The sequence below is a fragment of the Colossoma macropomum genome, unplaced genomic scaffold, assembly GCF_904425465.1.
Source record: "Colossoma macropomum unplaced genomic scaffold, Colossoma_macropomum, whole genome shotgun sequence".
Taxonomy (NCBI): domain Eukaryota; kingdom Metazoa; phylum Chordata; class Actinopteri; order Characiformes; family Serrasalmidae; genus Colossoma; species Colossoma macropomum.
Window position 1 is genome coordinate 10,995,337 of NW_023494791.1, and position 23,161 is coordinate 11,018,497.

Genomic DNA, 23,161 nt, shown 5'->3' on the forward strand with positions numbered 1-23,161 from the left:
GGTGAGGAATGACCACCGCACCGGTCCAACTTCGCCAGGTCTGTGGAGGTTTTCTATTAACGTTTGTGCTTCCAGCTAATCTAGTAAATCTCTGCTAGCAGACCTGAACCGAGCAGCCTGAAACCTCCCTCAAGTAAAAGTGTTCCAAACTCGAGTGCCTTAAAGGGGAACTCACCCATATTTCCGATATGTCTACATACTTAAATCGTTGAGATGTAAACAAAGTCATTCAGAGTGGTTTTGTGAAAAATGGTTCATTGTAAGGAACTTACCGACTCAGATTTCTTTACAGTCTTTACAGGGGGGGTAGGAACCAGGGGTCGCGGTTTCTACCGAAATATAGCCGTTTTGTTTACTTTCCAGTATGACCAGTGAACCTAAATGTGTCTTCTATGTTTTTATATGTAACGTTAAATGAAAAGTAGTTATAAAACCTATTGGGACTATTTGGCGTTACAACATCCTGCATGTACCTTTCCACCTTAAACAGCTTTTCGTCCAAAAGCTTATTTCAAAATAGCGTCTCGGGCATCAGGCAGTGCATTCATAACCATTTCATTTTAAAAACTGTCTGTAATGTAGCTTTTAGATTCATCACATTCTTCTGACGCCTGGTTCCTATCACCACCATTGTGCATAATTCTGACTCGGGAAGTTTATCTAGAACGGAGCATTCCACATCAAACCACTCTGAATGGCTTTGTTTACAATTCATCCAATGAATTATATTGACATTTTAAAAGCTCGGTGGACTTCCCCTTTAACTACCACAAAAGTTAATAAAGAACTGCAGGGACAGTGAGAGGTGTGAGCCAACAACAAAGCAGTCCAGGTGCTGAACTAACAGAAGAAAATGAAATTGACCTTTAAAAAAGGGATCTCAGTGACTGAAACTGAAATGAGGACAAACTAGATGTCTCACAAATATAGGTTACAAACATTAGAATTAACTCACACAAGATCCATCAAAATGTTACTCAGGTACATGTAACTGATTAAATGGAACTGGTCACTGTCCATCTGCTGTTTAGTCCTGTTCGTCTAACGTTTTTTTTTTCCTTCTTTTGATTGAGTGTCCAGTTTAAAGTGTAATTTTTTTTATTTGTGATTGTTCAGAAAATGTATTTATCTCAAAGAAGTTAAAAGATAAATGTAGGCTGCTGAAATAAACCATTGTACTGAACGCTGTACTAATTATTCTTCATATCAACCATGAACAGCCTACAGTGGAGTACGGTTTTCTGTGAAAACAGAAACAGTTGATTGCAACCTTAGTGTAAGACCAGTCCGGTGACCCAGCCCATGATCTCATATGATAAATAGTACCAAATCATACCCGTCACTACAGTACAAAAAAGTATGTGAACACTCCTTATAATTAGTGGGTTTGGCTATTTCAGCCACATTTATTGCTAACAAGTACATAAAATCAAGAAGAGAGCCATGCATTCTCCGTAGACCAACACTGGTAGTGGAATGTATTGTACTAAAGAACTGACTTTTGGACATGGCACTGTTACTGGATTCCACCTTTCCAACAAGTCTATCAAATTTCTGTCTGGCTAGAGCTGACCCAGTCAACTGTAAGTGCTGTTATTGTGAAGTGGAAACTACTCAGCCATCTTTCCTCAGTTGCAAACGCAACGGCAACACAAGAACTGTTGGGAAGAAGCCTCATCGACTGGATCTTGATAGCTGAGCAGCTGTGGACAAGCCTAGGTTCACCATATATGAAGTGTCACCGCATTGGAGCACAGCACACCACCAGTAGAAACAGGTGCTCTGGAGTGATGAATCACCATCTAGCAGTCTGACTGACGGACCCGGCTTTAGGAGGTGCCAGGAGAACGCTACCTGACCAAATGCATGGTGCCAACTGTAAAGTTTGCTGGAGGAGGAAGAATGGTCTGGGTTTTTCATGGTTTGGACCCCTTAATATGAGTGAAGGGAAATCTTAATGCTGCAGCATACAGTGATGTTCTAAAACTGTGTCCTTCCATCTTTGTGGTAAGACCCTTTTCCTGTTTAAGGTTTGCTGAGTAAGGTGTGGAAGAACTTGACTGGCATGCACAGAGCCCTGATCTCAACCCCATCTAACACCACTGGGATGAAATGTTATACTGACTGCGAGCCAGACAGAGCCTGATCTTACTAATGCTCTCGAGGCTGAACGTGCCACCACAGCCATGTTCTAAAATTTAGTGGAAATCCATCCCATAAGAGAGGAAGTTGTTATAGCAGCAAAGGGGGACAAATTCCATACAAATGCCCCTGATTTTGGAATGTGCTGGTGTCCACAGCCATGTGCTGTAACAATGTATTGTCATATATCCTATTTGAGGATATTCATAAAATCAATACAGTCTTGGAAGTGGGCTTGAGTTGCAGTAAGGTGCAGTATTGGTTTGCAAACCTTAAACAGGCCTTAATGTGGCGTTTACGAACAGCGGCGTCCTCCTTGGCAGCTTCCTTTCATTCTACCAAAAATCATGCAGCGCGTGTTATCCTGAGTAAACTTATCCGGTCACCACCTAACTTAGGGTAAAATGTAACATGGAATTTTTCAAGTGTAGTTTAACAAGTTCAAGTAAAACATGCTTTGGTCACGCTTTCATATTCCCACAGATACCTCATCCGCACATTTTGACAGGAAGTGGACAGATATTTCTTGAGATTAACCTTGAAGACTGTTTTGTACAATTAATTTTTTTACAAGTGGTTTTTCGATTAGTGAGTTAATATAAGAGTAAAATAAGTCACAGATTTCACACTTACATTATGTTAATCACCCCCTTCGTGCCTGCAATATGGCACCGCTATGAAGCATATAAGAGGTAGCCAGCTACCTAAAGTACAGCCTCCACATGTGATTTTCAAAGTTATTTTTTTGGAGCTTTTATGCCCAAATTTCCTGCAAACTGTAGGCTCAGCATTGTTCGACCACCACCAACAAACCCTCATTTTTAATGAATGTGCCATACCTGTTGCTGTACGCTGAAAAGTCTTTAGAAGGTTCTCTCTTATTTGTGCTACTGATGGTAAAGTGGAAAAGCATGAGAACTGTGATACCACCCTCAGCCTAATGGTTTAAAAGATTCTTCCACACAGTGGCAAAATATCAATTGGTAAAACCTAGTAAGCTTGATTTTGCCACCGATTAAAAATACCCTCATCTAATTACGTGTTCTGTTAGTTTTCTAAGTAAAAACACACATCCTCTACAGAGAACAGGGACGTTTAATGTTTTTTTCTACACATTTTTTCCATAACTTTCTTTCTTTGTAAAGGATATATACACACACACATACATACACTGCCCTCCACAAGCTTTATTTGAAGTATAATGATTAAAAGAAAAAACCTAAATCTTATCATGAAATAAATATTTTTCTCAAATGTATGTGCCACAATTGCAGGCACCCCTTCATTTAGTACTTTGTGAAGGCTCCCTTTACAAAGATAACAGCTCTGAGTCCCTTCCCATAATGCTTTAGGAGACTAGAGAACACAAGGTGAGAGATCTGAGACCATTGACCCATAAAGAATCTGGACTCTCCACCACTTCCCACAAGTTTCCTATAAAGTTCAGGTCACCGGACATGGGTGGCCATGACAAAAGTTTGATTCTGTGGTCACTAAACCATTTTTGTGTTGATTTTGAGGTGTGGTTTGAATCACTGTCTTGCTGGAAGATTCACCCATGGCCAGTTCCAGTTTCCTGGCTGAGGCAGCCAGGTTTTGATTTAATATCTGCTGGTCCATGATACTATGTATCCATGTAAGTTGTCCAGTTGTTCCAGTAACATTTGGGAAACTGCTCAACAACCTTTTGTCACACAAACATTGCTGTCTTCTCTGGTTTTTCTCTTCGTGATGGGTTACTAGGGGAGTTTGGTCTGTGTGTCACCTCATATTCATTCCCCAGCGAAACAGGAAGATTCAAAATTTCTAGAAGTGCCAGCAATTGTGGCACACATATATTTGAGAAAAATACTGATTTCATAATAAGATTTAAGTTGAAGTTTTTCCTTTCAGTCACTGTACTACAAATAACGGTCAGATTTTTGTAAATATTTTCAATGAAAGATCAAAAGAATAATCAATAAAGAATGTTTTTACAGCCTGTTTCGCTCATGTTTACCATGTGTAACACTAAAATCTGTAGAGAAAAAGGCCTTTTAACTTTGCTCCCTGTAGAGGATGTGTATTTTCACTTAGAAACGTATTTAAACTTCTGCATATGACTGTATTTTTATTTTATCATTAGTGCAACAACATTAATCCTTGAGATGGGTTTGTCTTATGTTATGCACACCTCTGCAATGAAATCCAAAATAAATTGTCCTTGAGATGAAAATCAGAACAGCAGAAAGCATTAATTGTTCCTGTGACATTTACTAGGCTAACCTTTTACAAAGTGGCAGACTGCATAAAACTTGTACACAGCAGATCAAGAAAGAAAAAGAAAGGGGGGGGAAGCAAAAACCAGCATCTAAATGGCAAAAAGGCTTCCTCCCTAATTGGACTCTTACATAAAGCATTTATCACTGGAATACAAGATGAGGAATAGCTTTTACTTGATCTTTATTGTTCTGCTCAGTTTCACCTTGCAGTTCTCATGTTAGCAATGCATTCTGTAGTCATCTATTACTCCTGAAAATGCATTTGAGCAAAACCAGTATCACACTTGTATGCTGAGTCTGAAAATAATGCGTGAATTCATCATAAAGCTTGTATTTTCATGTTCAGCTAACCAAAACAAACAAAAAAACCCACACCATTTTACAGTATACTCTGAGGACAAAAAAAACAAACAAAAAAAAACAAAGGCAGGTTGTTTGAAGAGTTCCGTTGTGCATTGTGAAAGTGAGAACTGAGGAGGAAGGAAGGCAGTGATATGATACAGAGAGAAGAGGAGGTGATGAGTAGTGTGACATTCTTGGGCACCAAGAGTATCCCTTTAAGCCTATAACACCCACAGGTTTTGGCCAATCAGGTCACACTAGCACATGACTTGTACAATCTCAGTATGTCCAAAGTAATTCACACATCATTCTTCTGATGCCAGCCACACGCACCTACATACACCAGCCCTTCCATGTCAAATCACCTGAAGCAAGGAGCTTTTGAGATCACCCATTACAGAACTATATGCCGCTGCATAAGGGCATGGGGCAGTGGGGGATAATGGATACAAAGCCAACAAAATTTGTAATAACATCTTTGTGCTGGCATCTTTTAACTCAATTTCACAGTTTTAAGAAAATTTAACTGAACTTCACACACTGCAATTTCCCTTTAACATAATATTTTCCCAGGCAACATCTCAACTATATGCACATTAGATGATTAATGGTGTTAATAAATCATTTGTTTCCATCAGAAATATTTAATTATTTAATTGACCTGCTTTATGTTTTCCATAGTAAGAACTTAAGTTCATCAAGATGAGGGCAATATCATTTATTAGCAACTAACAGTCTTGGTAACAGAAAACGCCAAAACACTGCAATGAAATCTAATAACGCTCTTGAATTTTCCACATTAACCATCTGTTACGAAACTACTGACAGCTGAAGGACATCACTGAAAATAAAAGTACCCTTGCGATTCTTTTCACATTGCAAACATGCTCAAATAACAGTGGCCTCAAGGATTTTGCGACAGGTGATATCGAGCCCCAGCAATTTGACATAGAAAGACTCGGACACACAACCCTTTGTCACGTCTATTGCTTCTCAAACAGTAAGCCATAAACGACAATATTCGAGGAAAAAAAAAAAATATATGAATTTATATATATCTCTATATATATTCTATATTCTCTGAAACAGCAGGATTAAAAGCTTATAACAACCAAATGAGTGATAAACTGCAGGGTGAAGCAATATTGATGCAGTCTCCATAAACGTCTATCAGAGCATGTGAGTGTGTGTGTGTGGAAGGGGGGTAGGGGTGTAAAAGGTGCAAAAAGCCATCAAGCTCCAAACCTTTCCACACAGGTTATGTAGTAACGTAGCAATTCCTCCAAACTTGTTCCACATGCAATCATCAGTCAAGGAAAATCCTGATTAAAGCCAGTGATGGTCCATACCCCCGAAGTTGAGGGGTAGCAGTGGTCTCACATTGCCCAGCTGATCTGTTGTGCTCTGGGCTGAGGGTCATTGAACTGCCACTTGCCCAAGTTCCCATCCGTAGCCGATTAGAAAAAGGCACCACAGCGCTTACGGGCGTGCATTGCCCCAAACATCAGTTTCAACAAGAACACGAACAACCACAAAAAAAGCGCAAAAATCGGTCTTTATTGTTTGATGTGTATTTTGATTTGTGATGTGTTTTCTAACGTTGAAGTTCTTCTCTTTCCCTCATGTTTAAGCAAAAGTGTTTGCAATCCCTTTGGACTGACTGCTTTTTCCATTGTACTTCAAATCATTACTGGTGGCCCAATCATTTTCTCTGTTTCTTACAAAAAAGGAAATAAAAGTATGAAGGGTTTCTTCCGAACAGAGGAATCTTTTAAGGGGTCAGGCCCTCAGATTGGGCAGTTACCAGGGGTCCTCAAGGTCTGCACCATTCTATAGAGAGAGCAAAAAGAGATGTAGCAGAGAGAAAAAAAAAAAAAGAGAGAGAACAGAGTGATTAAACATTTTTTATTAAAACGATTACTGATTAAACTCCAGTGCAGAAATGTATCCCATCCTTAGTTATGTAACAGTCTCATAAAGCACTTTTACTGTAGATGAATATTTTGTACAATGTTAAAAACATTTGTGGGGACAAAGCAAGTCATTAGGGCCATCCTACAAGTAGAACACACTGGGATATCTGTGATGTAAACCACTGCTGGCAACACCTCCTGTAGTATGTGGAGCAGAACTGATGAAGTTTATGAAGAAAAATGAAGGACACCAGCCCAATGTTCCCTAATTCACTACAATCTCACAACTGCTGATATAATACTACCTCACAACCTCTCGTCTGACTGTGAACCTCTACACCAACACTACACCAATTCAAAGACTTTTCAAGACACCTCAGGATCACTCACTGAAATTTTAGCTCTTTTGGAAAAAAAATAAAAAAATTCAGCTCCTCCAAAAGATAATAGCAACTTCCTGATAAACTAGCCAGTTAAAAAAATACCCTAATTCTAAAGCAGTAACTGACTTTTCTTCCTTCTATAGGAAGCATGATTAGGTGTTAAACTTACCAAATGAAACAGGAGGGCTGCATTAATCAAGAAGTGAACACAGAATTAGAAGAGACTAAAACGCGTCTGGGTGTTGGCTAATGAGAGACAATGCCACTCCATGGCAAGGCCTAAACTGTGAGTGTCTTTCATGCATGCATTAAAAAGAACATGTCTGTACACATTGCTATGTTGGATAAACTAAAAAAAATCTGAAGTCTACTGCTAGTGAAGGCCAGCCAGGAATACTGGTTACTATGACTGTATACCAGACAAATCTGTAGTTTGTATAGTGTGTGTATCCAAAGGCTGCACAATTTAGATGAATGAGAATGAATGTTAATTGTCTAAAAACCTCAATTCCAAAAACAGTTGGGACAATGTGAAATGCAAATATAAACAGAAAGCGGCCATTTCCAAATCCACTGTGACCTATGCTTGAACAAAAATAGTAGCAAGACAAGATATTTAATGTTTTACTATATCCACTTTGTTGTTTTTGTATATATTTTTGTATATGTTTGCTCAATTTAAAAAGTATGTTTGCAACAGCTCATCTGAAATGGACTGATGCACAATGGAAACATGTAGTGTGGTCTCCCAGGTCAACTTTTCAGACCGATTATGGGAATTATGGACATTCTGTTCTCTAGGCCAAAGAAAAAAAGGTACCAGTGAGATAATTACTAGCATAATAAAAGTTCAGAAGCCAGGGTTTGTCATGGTATGGGGACATATTAGTGCACATGGTATGGGTAACTTGTAGATTTGTAAAGGCACCATTAACGCTTTAACACACATTTTGGAGCAAAATATGCTGCCTTCTAGACAATGTCTTTTTCAGGAAGATCAATACTTATTTCAGAATGACAACACCAAGCCAAACTCTGAGTGTGCAGGTGCTAAACTGGCCTGCCTGCAGTCCAGAACTGTCTCCCACTGAAAACAAGTGGAGCATTATAAAGTGTAAAATACAACAAAGGCCCTGTGCGGTTGTGCAGCTGAAGACTTGTACGTTAGAAGAACGGCAAAAAAAATTACACTTTCAAAACTGGATCAACTGGTGTTTTTAGTCCCCAAATAATTATTAAGTGTTGCAAAAAGGAAAGGTGATGTAACTACGTTAACATGCTCCTGTCCCAACTTTTTTTGGAACATGTTGCAAACATGAAATATGGAATGAGTGTTTATTAAAAAAAATAATAATAATAATAATAATAGTAATAAGATTCATAAGCAAAAAACATCAAATATTGTGTTTTTGTACTGTTTTCCTATATAATACAGGTCAAACAGGATGTACCAATCACTGCTTTCAGTTTTTATTAGCATTTCACATACTGCCCTAATATTTTTGGAAACTAGGTTTATATTTAACAGAAGATTCTCTATTAATCTTGTGAATTAGGCTGCATGAACAGCTGTGATCTGTAACTTACCAAACTTTCAATAGCAGTGTCTGAGATTGCTCAGCACACACCATAAATCTTGCTTTGAGACATCTGTTCAGTACTGCAGCAGAGGAATAGCAACAGCTGACTGTGATGGTGCAGATAAATATATATATATATATATATATATATATATATATATATATATATATATATATATATATATATATATATAAAAAGCAATTTCAATTTATAGAGGCCAGTAAAACAACTGTGCAGCCCTAGCGTATGTGTAAGTTCTTTTCTCTCAGTGAATGTGGTAGCAAATGCATACAGGGAGGGGGAGACAGAAACACAACAAATCGAGTACAGACATAGTGTACTCGGACCAACACTCAGACTAAAGCACAACATACCTAAACTACTTAGCACGTCACACAATAAACCAGACCAAGGCAAGGAAACATCATCCTCTAGACACAGAGACTGTCCAAGAGCCCAGATCACCAACACATTAACTCACTCACACTCTCTCTCTCTCTCTCACATGCACACGATCTCTTGGATGTCAAATAAGGGAACTTTTAAGACTAACAGTCCAGCTGTGACACAAACACAGAAATCTATCATTCAGTTTATATCAGACTGAAAAGGATTCACAGATGAGCTCAATCTCAAATGGCTCCCTACTCATTATATTGGAGGTCTTTAAATCAGACCTTTAGACCAGTTTCCTTTCCTGGATTTTGTAATCACTGGTAGTTAACTTAAGTGTTGACACAGCTGAGTGGCCACCTAGTCATACCTACTAATGTCACTCACTAGTAATTACAAAATCCAAGACTGGAAACTGGACTCAAGGTCCAGATTTGACGACTTCTGCATAGGGCACTATGCAAATTATGAATTTTGGCTTCTTCACCCAAAAAGTGCAGTACACACCAACTGGCCACTTCATTAAGTACACCTCCTTGTATCTACACTATTTGTCCATTTGATCAGCTCCAAAGACCATACAAGAACACTTCATAGTTCTACAACTGCAGACTGTAGTCCATCCTTTGTTAGACCCTTTTACTCTGTTCTTCAATGGTCAGGACCACCACAGAGCAGGCATTATTTGGGTGGCTGATCAATCTCAGCACTGCAATGACAATAGCATGGTGGTGGCATGTTAGTGTGAGTTATGCTGGTACAAGTGGATCCAATACAGCAGTACTGCTGAAATTTTTTAAACACTGTGTCCACTTACTGTCCACTTATTAGACACACCTACATTGTCGGTCCACTTTGTAGATGTAAAGTCAGAGACAATAGCTCAACTGTTGCTGCATGGTTTGTGAAAGTTATCTTTTAGGCCTTCACCAATGGTCAAAGGACCCTGCCCACATGCTGGATATTTTGGTTGAGGGACTATTCTCAGTCCAGCTTTGAGACAGAGGTGTTTAAAAACTCCAGCAGTACTGTGTCTGATCCACTTGCACTAGTGCAACAAACACTAACACAGTGCTGAGAATAATCCATCACCCAAATAATACCTGGCCTGTGGTGGTCCTGACCATTCAAGAATGGGGTAAAAGGGGGATAAAAATGTAGAAATGGTAAGTGGAGCTGATAAAATGGAGAATAACTTTATGAAGTGGCTGGTATGTTTATGCCCAGTATTAAATTGCACACAGGTTAAACATATTTGGGTGCAGGAGCCGTTATTTTAAGACATACACAGTACACTATGTAAAGAGTAGGGAGCCTTTTGAAACTCAGCCATAGACTTCTTTTGAGCTTAAACCCACTACATCACTGAGGTTTCCCCAGTATGCAGTGCAAAAAGGCAACTTGTCATGACCACAAACTCAAAAGCATCATTATCATCATGAGACACAGTTTAGAAGAAACAGCTTAAAAAACACAATAATCATGCCCTGACACTATGTACATTTGTTATGTATTAACTGGGGGCAGTCTGAAATCTTTACAAGAAGTTTTTCTTGTTGGTGATCTCAGCCTTTGTGCTTTGTTGCAGTAGCCCAGTGGGATTAGCTCACCACAGCTGCGGGTGTGTTTTGAACTGACCGTGTGTGCTTGCTGGACTAAGTGCGTGACGGAGAGGGAGGTAGCCGCAATGTGACTGATGGACTCGGGTGAGGTCTCATGATGAGATGACTAAAAACAACCTGAAGTGGAAGAGGGACCAATCTACAGAGCACATACACTCACTCCTAGAACTTTTGTATTGCTACATATGTTTTGACTGACCGCGTACTGGGGGGATCAAAATATAACAGCAGGCCACTCACCCCATCTTCTTCTCTTTGGGGATTGAGCCGGTTATACACAGCCTCGATGACGCTGTGCCTGCGAGGAGAAAACGCATACACAAACACACGGGGAGAAAAAGATTGTTTTTGCTGAAAACAAATGCTTATAAAAACATACTGTTTAATGGGGCATTCTCAAGTTACATAATTTTTTAATAATTATGAATTATTCCAGAAGGGTAAATTAGCATATGGCAGCCATATTACTTAAAAACTCAACATATTTTTGATGATTATTGAGATTCAGGCTCTTTTAAATAAATAAAGTAAATTTTTTGATACCAGTTCCAAGAGGACTGAGCAAAAATCCTAGGACTAGTTTGCAAAAGTAGGTTTCGCATATTATGCAAATATGCAAAAAATCTAAGCAGGTGGAGCTAAATGGTCCAAATTGCAAAGCAGTTTATTTTGACCGAAGGAATCTAGAAAAATGAATTTTATCTCTAAAAATTTTGGTTTAGGAGTTAGAAGCCATAATGCGTTTGTCTGCACTATGATGCCCTGCTTTGGCCAATCAGCGTAATTTTTTGTTTTCTGGAAAGTTGCACACAAACTACACCTACCCTCCAAGTCTGGTGTCTGTAGGACTTACGATGTCTTCTGCACAACACATTTTTCATGAGAAAAAGTATAATAATAATAATAAGAAGAAGAAGAAGAAAAATCCTGGCAACTACAATAGGGTTCTATGCACTGCGTGCTTGACTCCTAATTAAGATTCATCATCAGTCCAAAAAATCTTAAAATCTCAGAAGTCCGGTTTCAGTGTTAAAATGAAAATTGCCTTCGTTTTTGTCCATTTCCTTTTCCCAGTAAAAGCTTCTGGACAGCAACACATCCTTTCAGACCTATAACAGTGTCTTCTCGCAGTGGAAGGATGGACATATATACCTGTGGATTTTTTCAGATCTAAAGCAAGAGTGGAGCTTGATTGTCTCCTAGTACTAGAAGAAAGTTTTAAGTACTGTTCATCTGATCGTGATAGTTTTTGCAGTCTACTCTGTGGTCTATTAGGTCTTGGCTGGTAGAAGACCTTTCTTTGAACTTATTTTTTCCTATGCAAGTGGATTATCTTCTATTTAATCTCATCATAAATATCTCCTTTAGCCATTTCACATGACAGATTTGCTGACTTTTGCACTGTACTGTTCTTTAAGTACTAAAAAAAAAGTGCCATGCTCAAATGAGGTTTTATACTAAGCTTATACTTCTTGTTCACACTGCATTCAACAAACTATTGTTACGTATATACGTTTAGAGCATTTTATAGCAATTTTTAGTTTTATTTTCAGAATATAATGCATTTTCTCAAGAAGACAATTCTTTTAGACAACCCTAAGAAAAATAAATTATATATATATATATATATATATATATATATATATATATATATATATTATATATATATATATATATCTCATAAGCTATAATCAGGCCATCACAGCTCTGATGGCAATGCAGACAAAAGCTATGAATTACAGTGGAATCTACAGTCTGGCGCAGGGTGTGGAAAGGCAGTAAAAAAGGAATGTACAGACATGCACCTCTTCACACCTGAGGTTGATGAACTCTTATACTCTCACATAATCTCTATTTAGATTTCCAGAGAGTTTAACTGGTGTCACTGTGTGTGTTTGTGTGGGTGCGCATGTGTATTTTGCTTACTTGCTGGCAAGGCCTCCCCCTGGTGGTAGGTTTGGGATATTCTCTGTGGCAAGGTTTCTCATGACATGTACCAGATCAGGAATGCCCTCCTCGCCCGCTTTCTCTATGAGCTCTGAGAGAGAGAATAAACAAAAGGTTAAAGGGCACTGAATACAACCACAAGCATCAGAGACTGTGTGACAACCCTGGTCATTAGAACACAAACAAATATCTCTTTAGAGATCGAGACAAAACAGCCAGTGAGAAACAGACATAAATCGCTTTATATGTGGCCTGATATCACTTGTGTTGAAACTATCTTTGTGAATGGTAACTAACAGGACCTAGGAGATGGGAGGGGAGCGGAGGGGGAAAGAGAAAGAGCAAGCGAGCGAGAGAGGGGGGGAGAGAGAGAGAGCGCAAGCGAGATAGAGACAGAACATGTGAAAAAACAGGAAGAGAGAAAATAAGGAAAAGAAAGAGGAGGGAAAACAGTAGCGAGGTACAGTGGGAAAGAAAAAGAGAGAAAGAAGAGAAAGTACAAGGAAAAACAGGAAGAGAAAAAGAGAAAAAGAAAAGAGGGAGAGAACAAGTAGAGAGGCAAAGTAAAAGAAAGAGAGAGAGAGAGAGAGAGAGAGAGAGAGAGAGAGAGAGAGAGAGAGGGAGAGGGAGGGAGGGAGGGAGAGAGAGAGAGAGAGAGAGGCCGAAAGAGAGAAGGGCAGGGTAGTGGGACTGTTGAAGGGAACCCTACGGCCCAGTTGGACTGCTCTGGGCCCGGTGCCAGCTCGATGTTCAGCCAGCACATTCCTCGCCGGAGCAGCAGTGCTGACGACTCCCTAAGGCCCTCTCAGCACCCAGCCAAACATCACCACAATGTTACGCCAACCTTGGCCCAACACTCAGGGCCATGAGTTTACATAACCTGCAAAACTGCACTAAACTCGCAGCCGCTCGTCAAAGCATGTACAGCATCCAGAAAGAAAAGAGAAAGCCGGAGGAAAAGAGAAGGAAATTAAAGAAACAGTGTCGAGCTATTGAAATTTTACACAAGAAAATAGGGAGAGGACAGACGGAAGGGGAGACAGGGAAGGGAGCACAGAGACAAGGAAAAAAAAGAGAAGGGAAGAGAGAGAAAAAGAGAGAGCTTTTTCAAGATGATCCGGGATTTAAGCGACAGTACAGATCACTTAAATCATCCGCTAGCCTAATTTTTCATTCACAGCTAAACATGTGAAGGGAGATTTGTATCAAAAAAATGGTTTGAAACCTTTTCTTTTTTTACCTTATTACAACATTTCTGTCAAACAAACTAAGACTCACCAATCTTAAATCTAAAAAGCCACTGTAAAGACTTAGAAAATTCATCAAAGTGCACAATCTAGCCAGTCTGAAAAGGATCATACTGACTGTTTCTCTTAAAGACAAAGTAGGTATTCAGTATCTTGGAAAGCATGTAGAATTTTAAGCTGTTCATAGTAATGACAGCACTGTTGTGATACAAGTGGTCAGCTGACCTCATGATAGAGCGCATGTCCAAAAGGTGGGTTGGCGGGCTGGCTGAAGTGGGTAAAGGAGCTTTGGGATAGTAGCCATAAAGAAATCTTACACTGAATGCATGTTACTGGCACAACACAATTCAGAATCAAAGATGTGTGAAAATTTCAATAGCTTTACTTTAGATTTTTATTAGAATATTTGGTATCAGACTTAAAGAAATGGTGTCAAAAAAAGTCAAATTTACCCCAGATGTTCAGTGCCCAATTTTTTTTTAGCTTTGCACTGGAGCTAAAAGGCTAATGTAGCTAACAAGCCATAGAAATGTAGGAATTTAATAAAATAGCAGGGACAGACTGTATTTACAGGTTTTAGTGCCAAGTGACATATATATTATCGTCCGCATAACTTCCAGCTCTCAGTATAAATTTGCATTCAAACTCTTGGATGCACTGTGAAACTGCCGTAAAACATCACTGGAGTAAACATGACCACTGCGTTGGCAATTTGTTAGCACAGTAGGCTACTAGGTCAGGCTTGCTTGCAGACAGTTTAGTACTTCTGATTGAACAAGCTAAAACAAAAAGACGCCCACAATGAGGTCTTGTATTCCAGAATGTAACAACAGAAAAAGAAAATACTTGAGCAGTCTTGTACATTGCTACTGATTTCCTAGCGATGCTGAATCATGTAAACTATGACTTCTGGCCAAGAACACTGACTAGCAAGAGAGTTGTTTAACAAAGATATTAAAATCTCAGGGTGTACAGTGATCATTTTTCAACCCATAATTACATCACATAATGAAGATACCCCAGTGTGGTATTCTCAAATCTACTGCTGTTCCATCTAATTTTTAATGGGACAGCAGCAGTTACTTCCAAGCACTGAATTTGTGGTAAGCACGGTTTACTTTTGTCTACATTTTTGTTGTGCTTTTTGTTTTACCATAATGCTGTAGGTAGTTAGCAGGCTTGCTAGATGTTACTTAATGCTTCGATACATGCAATATATGCTTAGTTTCTTTGCTGTAGCCTATGTTAGCCTTCTACTCTGTATGCCGTGAATTTAAGCAAACCCACGTGTTATTTACCTTCTTGTCTACAAGGAATACCAAATGGCGCCAAGGAAAAAGTGATTCCTATAATCCAAAATGGCTGCCCTGATAAAGTTACAGCACTCAGCTACACAGTGAAGGTTTGTTCATTTTTATAGAGTACACCAAATAGGACAAATACTGTGTACTAAACCACACTGGCAAATCTTCTTGACTGAGCAACTGTTTGGTTAAGTGTAAAATTGTACATAATTTTTTATCACATCAGTCCTTCAAGGTCCCAAAAATCTTTTGAAAATACATTCTTTTTGGTCAATTTGAGTTGGAACAGACATATTTACACTGTTCAAGGAGAATATTTTAACACAGGTAACACTTTAATTAAATAGTCCACTGCAGATGAAGATCTAATATATAACTTTATATCTGTAGAAATCTCTATCACTAAACCGAGCCTTAGACCTAACCATAACCTTATCTTCAATCCAAAACTTGAACTTAACTCTAATCCTGATTATAACCCTATAAAGTTACTAATCCTAACCCTAACCAGATATATTAATAATTTAAACGTCTGTACATAATCTGCTAGTGACTCTGCAAATAAAGGGGGACCTAAATACATACAACAAGGTTTCTAAGCATGGACGCCACCATCAGTTAACTTCCTTGTAATAATGCAGCCATTACGGCTAAGACATCAGCGATAGTGTTGCTGCTTGTGACTTTTTGTGAGTGTAAAGGATAAAAAAAAAAATAAAAATTAAAAAAATAAAAATTAAAAAAGAATAATAAAAATCTCACCTTCTACACGTGATTCAAGAAACTTATCCAGCTCTGCATCTTTCTTCACTGCCTCCTCTGACACTTTGGGTGCATTTGGCAAACACACTAACACAACACTCATGTTGTCTCGGCTTCCCTGAAGAGAAAGAGAAAGAGAAATTTCCTCCAGTAATCCCAAAAACACCACAATACAGGACAATTCAAGTGAAAACCAGGGCCCAGGACTAACTGCCGAGTTAGCTAGGGTAATCCTAAAGGCAGAAATGCCCCTGTACCTTGTGTAGACACGTATCCACCACCTCATTGCAAACTTTCTCCAAGTCATCCGACACCTCCAGCCTAGCGCGGACGAAGGCGCACAGCTCCTCATTGCTCATCACGTCCCAGATGCCGTCGCAAGCAAGCACCACAAACTCATCTTCAGCCTCAGAACGCACAATCTCAAACACTTCGGGCTCAGGTGATACCAGCTGCTCCGTGGGGCCCTTTCCCTCCACGCACTTGTAGTCATAATCGCCAAGCGCCCGTGACACAGCCAGCGAGCCATTGACCCGCTGGATCATAACGGAACCACCGGCATTCTGGATGCGCTCCTTCTCACGTGGGTTGCATGGCTTGTGGTCCAGCGTGGAGAAGCAGACATGCGCATTTCGACACAGCAGCGCCCGCGAGTCGCCACAGTTAATGAAGTACATGTGCTCGGGCGAGAGTAGCACGGCCACGGCCGTGGAGCCGCTGCGGTCCATACCATTGCGCAGGTCTGTGAAGCTGCGCATGTGCTCGTCGATGCGTAGGAAGCCGGCACGAATGCCGCTCTTCACCGCCTCCACAGCCGGCGTCTCAGGTGATGGCGCGCCGGCTCGCCGTAGCTCATCCGCGGAGCCGGCCGCTACTATGTGCTCCAGCAGATGCTTTGAACAGTAATTGGCTACGCGTGAGCCAGCGTGCCCATCGTACACAGCGAAGAAGGACCAGTCATCCAGGCCGTGGGGGAGGCCCACTGTGGCTGTGTGTGCATCCTCCATCTCCACCCGCCATCCCTGCATGCTGCTTAAGCCATAGCGCAGGCCGTTGCCCTCTCCATGTGCGTTGTGCTTCTCTGTCTTGGGCTTGTCCAGGAATGCCCCCATGGCTCAGGTCACCGTCTAGGGCACAGAAACAGAAAGTCTGATCAAAACATTAATTTTAGTATGGCACAGTATTAAAGTCAGAGAGAGCACACACAAACTACACTGACATTTTTCTCAGGAGCTGTGAAATAGATTTCATTTTTCACCGATAGACATTTAAGTCGTTATATTAACATTCTCTGATAAAATTCACTATAATTCATTATTTTCTTATTTGAGAAGAATGCAGTCCGAATTATTTAAATGACTGCTGTGAGACACATTTATCTTTTCATTTGTTCAATACTGTATTAAAATTGTTACACCCTTAGTTGCTACTCAGAGTTAGCTGAGCTCAGCAGATAGCTATCAAGCTCTTCAAGTAACATTCAAGGACAGTCTGTGAAAGCAATACACAAAACGCTAATATTATCATACTTCAGTATTATAAACTTTACAAGTCTCCAGCTGAAGCTGACAGCAGATGAGTGGAATTTAAAATGGAGTGCTGACAGCTGAACCACTGCTGTAGAAAGCCTGAAGAACCAACAACTACATGGACAGCCAGTATCTGCGGTGGTGGTATGGGCTTGCCAGAACAGACCTCCCCGAGCAAGTTAGGTGCTGTCTTTAACCAAAATTGCCAAGTACATTCAAAACAGGTTCGCATTAAACAATAACTCCTCATTCCAATTACAGAATGATCAGCTTACCCTGCTCATTTTAGTAAACTATACAACAGATAAATAATAGCTTCGTACTCACTTCAAAGATTTTTAGACATACAAAGCAAAAAAATTTGACGCTTTATTTTTAACTTAGAAAGCAGTACTTCAAGGCTTTGGCTTAAATGTTTAAAAAGCGTGAACTGGCGAAGCTAAACAGCTGTAGTCTAAATTTGTTAGTTTTAGTGACATCACAAAACACTGTTTTTGCAGCCTACTTTCCCTATATGAACTGTATGGACCTCAGTATATTTTGAAATGTTAACATGTTGCATCAAACTCTCTTTACTTAAGCTCTTTTATTTAAGAGGAATATTCAGTATTCCATGATATGGGCTCTCTAGGTGTATAGGCTACCAGCTAACTCAGATCCTAAAACAGCTGATTTCTTAGAAAGTACAGAACACATGGTTAATTTTAGTATAGCATCAATTGTGTACCCTCAGAGTTAGGAATCATACTGAGAACTACATAGAGTGCAAATGACTTCCACACTCAGCCCACAACGTCCCACGCTGGGCTGGAAACAGTAATGAACATGAATATAGAAAGATTAGACTTGCTTCCCAACAGAAGGTATTCTATTAACACAGAACTGAAAAGCTCTGAGTGAAATAAACATGTTGAGGTTCTTGGCTCTGAAGCCATGGAGTGGGTGTACCTTCTGAAAATCAACACACTGTGAGCCTGATAATCCTGCTGCCTCTGCAGAGCTGCTTTAGTTTTTCAAAGATGTCAAGAACTACACTGCTCAAGCAGTTCAAGCTATCGAGAACAAAAGATAAAGTTCATGAGTAGGAGAAAAGCTCTGGGTATATGAGCTTTAAAAATCACACTACCCCTATACTTGAATATGTAACACTCACAATCTCTATGTTTCTATTGCTCAAAGCAAAACACACCTTCATTCAATATTTTACCATCATACAGAAATCATCTGAATTCCTGTGTAAATTCATAGAAGCCTATTCTAACAATTAAAAGCTATTTTGGAGAAGGTGCTTGTGAGAATGGCTGAAAAGACTTTTCACAGAGATGGTACAGTACCTCCTATATTTCTTCTTTAAAACACAACTAAGCTTTAAAATGAGTTCTTTTTAATTGAAGCACTTCACAGCCTAAAACAGGCATGTCAACCTGCAGACCTTCTGGGCCAAAGTGCAGTGGATATTAGCGTGTACCCTCATCTAACGCTCTCAATTCAATTCATGAAGGCCTGGCTAATTAGCTGATGAGCTGAATCAGGTGGGTTTAATGAGGCAGTGTGCTGAAGTATGCAGCGTTTTGGCCCGCAAAGACGGGAGCCTTACGCATGTGGTCTAAAAGTACACACTTAAAAATGATGGTTTTTCAAGGGTTCGTTAGTAAAGAAAATGATTGTATATAGACTCATGAACACTCAAAGAACCCTTTGCATGATTATATGGTTCTTTGCATTGGGAAAGGGTTCCTGTTGGATATGGTTCTACATAGAACCTGTTTGAAAAAGATTCTATACAACACCAAAAAAGGTTCTATATAGCACCAAAAAGGGTTCTTCCATTGCTATGATGTCAAGCTTGCAACAATAAAAGAACCCTTTTGGGTGCTATATAGGCTTGTGCCCTGTGATGGCTAACTGAGTTACTACACCAACAGTCCCCATGATAGTAAAAACTCATTTATTGCCACTTTACTTATTAAATTAACTCATGCAAACCACAGCAAAACTCCTGCCTGAACATAATTTAACTCAAACATTTTGGGTGATGTGATATCCTACATTAATAGCACATGTGTTGTAGCTAGAAGAGATAGTTCTTTAAATCAGGCTGTTGGTATGTGCTGGTTGAATGCGCTCAGGCAGATATCGTACCTCAAGCAGCTTATGGCACAGTGTGCATTTTAGGACATCCTCAGACCAAAGCATCAGACATCACAGGAAAAAAACATCATGTCTCATCTCTCATACAATCAGGCTAAGCTAAGCGGCTACAGATACTATAGCACTGAAGCGTAAACTTTGGGGAACATTCACAATTCTGTTCCTTCTTCCTGGATCAATTACAGTTTCATGGCCAAGTTAAAGATGACAACATAATACAGCCACAACGTTTACTGAACTGTGTTGTTATTATGTTCTTTTAGTTGAAAGAGATGATAAAAGAAGTTTCAAATGGTAACAGTTTGTCTGCTTGAAAGTCAAGGCTTGTCTTAAAATTACTGGATGAAAAAGTATTTATTATTAGTAGTAGTTGAGGTTGTAGTAGTATCTCTAAGTACATCAGCTGATGCATCAGTAATGTTTCTGGAAGCACTAGTGATTACAACAACAACAACAGCATCTATTATTATTATCATTATTTCAATGCAGTAATTCTGAAATGGACCTTCATTCTGAAAAGTATGCAGGAATAAAGTGACAGCGTGCAAGTAAATGCTTAATCTTTGTCAATTAAAAAGTAAAGCAAAGATAAAAGAATAACCCCCAGTTTAACCCTAGTTCAACCCCAGTTCAGCCCAGTTTAACTGTGTACCGTGGTTATTTTCCCAAACAGTTATTCAAATAAGAGGATTCTGTTATCGGCACCGGCCTGCTCAAACACTCTACTACAGATTTGTTACATGACTGTACTGGATTAATTTTTTTGTCCCTCCGAAATCCAATCCAGGATTTTCTTCTGATATCAGCACAATACAGAAACCCATCGAAGCAAATATGCCATCTCTGTTTAAAGTCAGGCATACACTTTGATCTTAAAAGTCTTGTTCTTTGGTTTGCTCAGACTGTATGAAAACGCTCAGTCCGATTGACACTAACATTTCCAATAAAGCAGTTTCTCCCAAAATGTCCCAAAACTTTGGGAAAGCAAGCAACAGCAGGTTTGCTAACTAGTGCCATACTGTGTATTGAAACAAAATCAGGAGATAATGTACATAGGGATGGTGTCTCTACAGTCTGTTTTACAAAGACAATTAACAAAAAAAAATTTATAATTAACATCATTGTCTTAACTGTTATAACTTACAAATCCATTCAGTCAAGCTGACACTGAAATTCAGATCATCAATTCTGTGTGAACCTTATTAGTGCCAAAGCTCAGTTATCTGCCATTTTATCTTCTGTTCATTCAGAACGGAAAGTGCCACTGTAGCAACTGCTAGTCTGGGTGTAAAAGAGATTAAACGTCTCACTCAGCAGGAAGACAAGATTTGCTCTATTGTAAAGCTCATGCCAAGTTGGGGTGTGTACAGGCTGTCTAGACATATTCCCATGGGTATTCCCAGGTGAAATGCATTTGAGAACTAAATTTGGGTGCATTTTAACTTGAGTATGCTACACTGCTTTGCCATAGGGGTCACAAGAAGAGGTGTGAAGGTACTGGAGGACACATTACCTATCAGTGATACTTTATACAGAATGGAATTAGATGAGGGGTGGCCCATATGATCATTTTTAATGTTATCATTATAATTAACATCACAACATACTTGTCTGAGCATGACATAGATATCATCAGTACTTAAATAACACTGAGCCACTGCGCAATTAGTACATACTTAGTTCTGTTTTGGATTAACTGTAGTGTGATACGTGAAAGGCTGAACAAAACTCACTGTATACATGTATCTGTTTTGTGATTGCATTTTTTAAAGTGGCACTACTGTTGCTTTTTATCTGTATCAACTTATCACACAAAAAAAAGTCTCCCTAAACAAGGCAAACAAAATAGAGAATCTATTAAAACCTCTTCATCTAGCAGACAATTGACAATACAAAGATTTTTAGTTTTCTAAAAAATACATAATAGTCTATAATAGTCATATAATATGGCTGTGTAAACAACAAACTATCAAGTGTCTTTCTCTGAGAAGTCTTACTGTAGTAGAAACCAAGTTAGGCCTGACAGCAATGTATTTTTTTTTAGCATCGAGAATACTCATCAGACTGCAATGTACTCTTGCCTTTGCCAATCACACAGTGCATGAACTATAGAGTGCAAATTACATGATCTTAAACAAGGTATTTATCAAGATTTTACCTCAAGCTAACCATGCAGGGTGTCTATGGCTGACCACCATAAAAGACTGTACAACCCAAGTTTTACACCAATGGGGAAAATAAGTTAGCCATGCTGGCATTAGCACAGTGACCTCAGCATCACTGTTTTAATTCCAATAGTGCAAACAGCAGAGTTCTGGAACTTGGAGCTCACTGCCAGCCAGCAGTGTAAGCAGGTCAAGCACATTGCCAGCTCAGTCACACCACAGCCCTTATTGTTCACAAGGGCAAGCTTCAACCGCTGAACAGAACACAAGTGTGGAGTTGCGTGATTTATTTTTACATAAATAAATAAAAGTAAATGCATCATAAAATGCATCAAAACTGCTGTCTTTACAAACAACAGTAAATTATTAAGTTCCATAGGTCCTAACAATTACTTTTCACACTAACGAAGCATTTAAACAGAATCAGTTTCAAATGGAGTATTTTTTCTGCTGCTGTCCCTCATCAACATCAATTGCATTATGAACTCCTTGCCTCTGCCTAGAATGTGCCACAGGTGGACCCTCCAACTAATTAATGACCCCAGACCCACCAGAAACCAACAAACATTTGACTGGAAACAAAATCAAACCCAAAGACAGAGATGTCAAGCTTCTACGTGGATAAATGATCCAAAATCCCTTCTAATGTTTTGTTCAGTACGATAAAACATTAAATAAAAAAAGGCCTTTTAAGGTTTATTGCCTCATTTCTGTCAAGCGATGCTGCACAAAATACTAAAAAATCACTTACATTTTTCAAGGTTAAAAAGGGTTTGACTTCAAAGTTTATTTGATTTGCTATATGCCTGAGCCATGTCTAGTTATATGTGTTCTTAAATATGTTTTTATTTTTTGTTTCATTTTAATCGTGTCTGAAGACAAGTAAGCTTGTTTCACGAAGCAGGATTTCTCCGTTAGCGCAGTTATTTAAGACCCTTACCTCTCATCTTATTGAACAGCGCTTGACTTTGGGTTTATGTCATCTGGCTAAGCGACAAAATTGAACTTTGTGAAAATACCATCTGGACTGTGTTCTTAAACATATGTATTGAAATCAGTGGAAAATTTCCCTCTAAGGTGTTTTTTTTTCCTTGACGGAACCAATGTGGATCAAAACTAGCTGGGATGCACTAATATGAGAACTCTGAGCAAGTATGGGTCAGTCAATTCCAATAGAGGTCCACCTTGATTAGCATTACAGAAAAATGCATAATTTATTCATGCAGGGATACAAATGCATTTTACTGTTGCTTCCCTGGACATAACTGGAATGCAACCACACCATATGGAAAGCATAAATTAAGCCAACTCACACTAAAATAGACAGAAACTGCTGCATACAGGTAAAATAAAGCACAGAATGCTTGACATTTCATGACCTTTTTAATATTTATTGTGTTTACACTGACAGCCTGATAC

At 39.2% G+C, this 23,161-nt stretch overlaps 1 protein-coding gene across 2 annotated transcripts in view; it reads right to left on the reverse strand.

Annotated features, from left to right (window-relative positions):
• Positions 1 to 6,383: 6,383 nt before the first annotated feature.
• The window catches only part of ppm1ba (protein phosphatase, Mg2+/Mn2+ dependent, 1Ba), a 28,586-nt gene continuing 11,808 nt past the window's right edge, over positions 6,384 to 23,161 (reverse strand). For both annotated transcript variants that reach the window (XM_036573836.1, XM_036573837.1), the window contains exons 2-6: positions 16,155 to 17,024; positions 15,898 to 16,015; positions 12,564 to 12,675; positions 10,878 to 10,935; positions 6,384 to 6,575 (exon numbers count right to left, since the gene is read on the reverse strand). In XM_036573836.1, the coding sequence (XP_036429729.1) occupies positions 6,546 to 6,575; positions 10,878 to 10,935; positions 12,564 to 12,675; positions 15,898 to 16,015; positions 16,155 to 17,009 (1,173 nt within the window). In that variant the 5' untranslated portion in view covers positions 17,010 to 17,024 and the 3' untranslated portion in view covers positions 6,384 to 6,545. The remainder of the gene's footprint in view (positions 6,576 to 10,877; positions 10,936 to 12,563; positions 12,676 to 15,897; positions 16,016 to 16,154; positions 17,025 to 23,161) is intronic.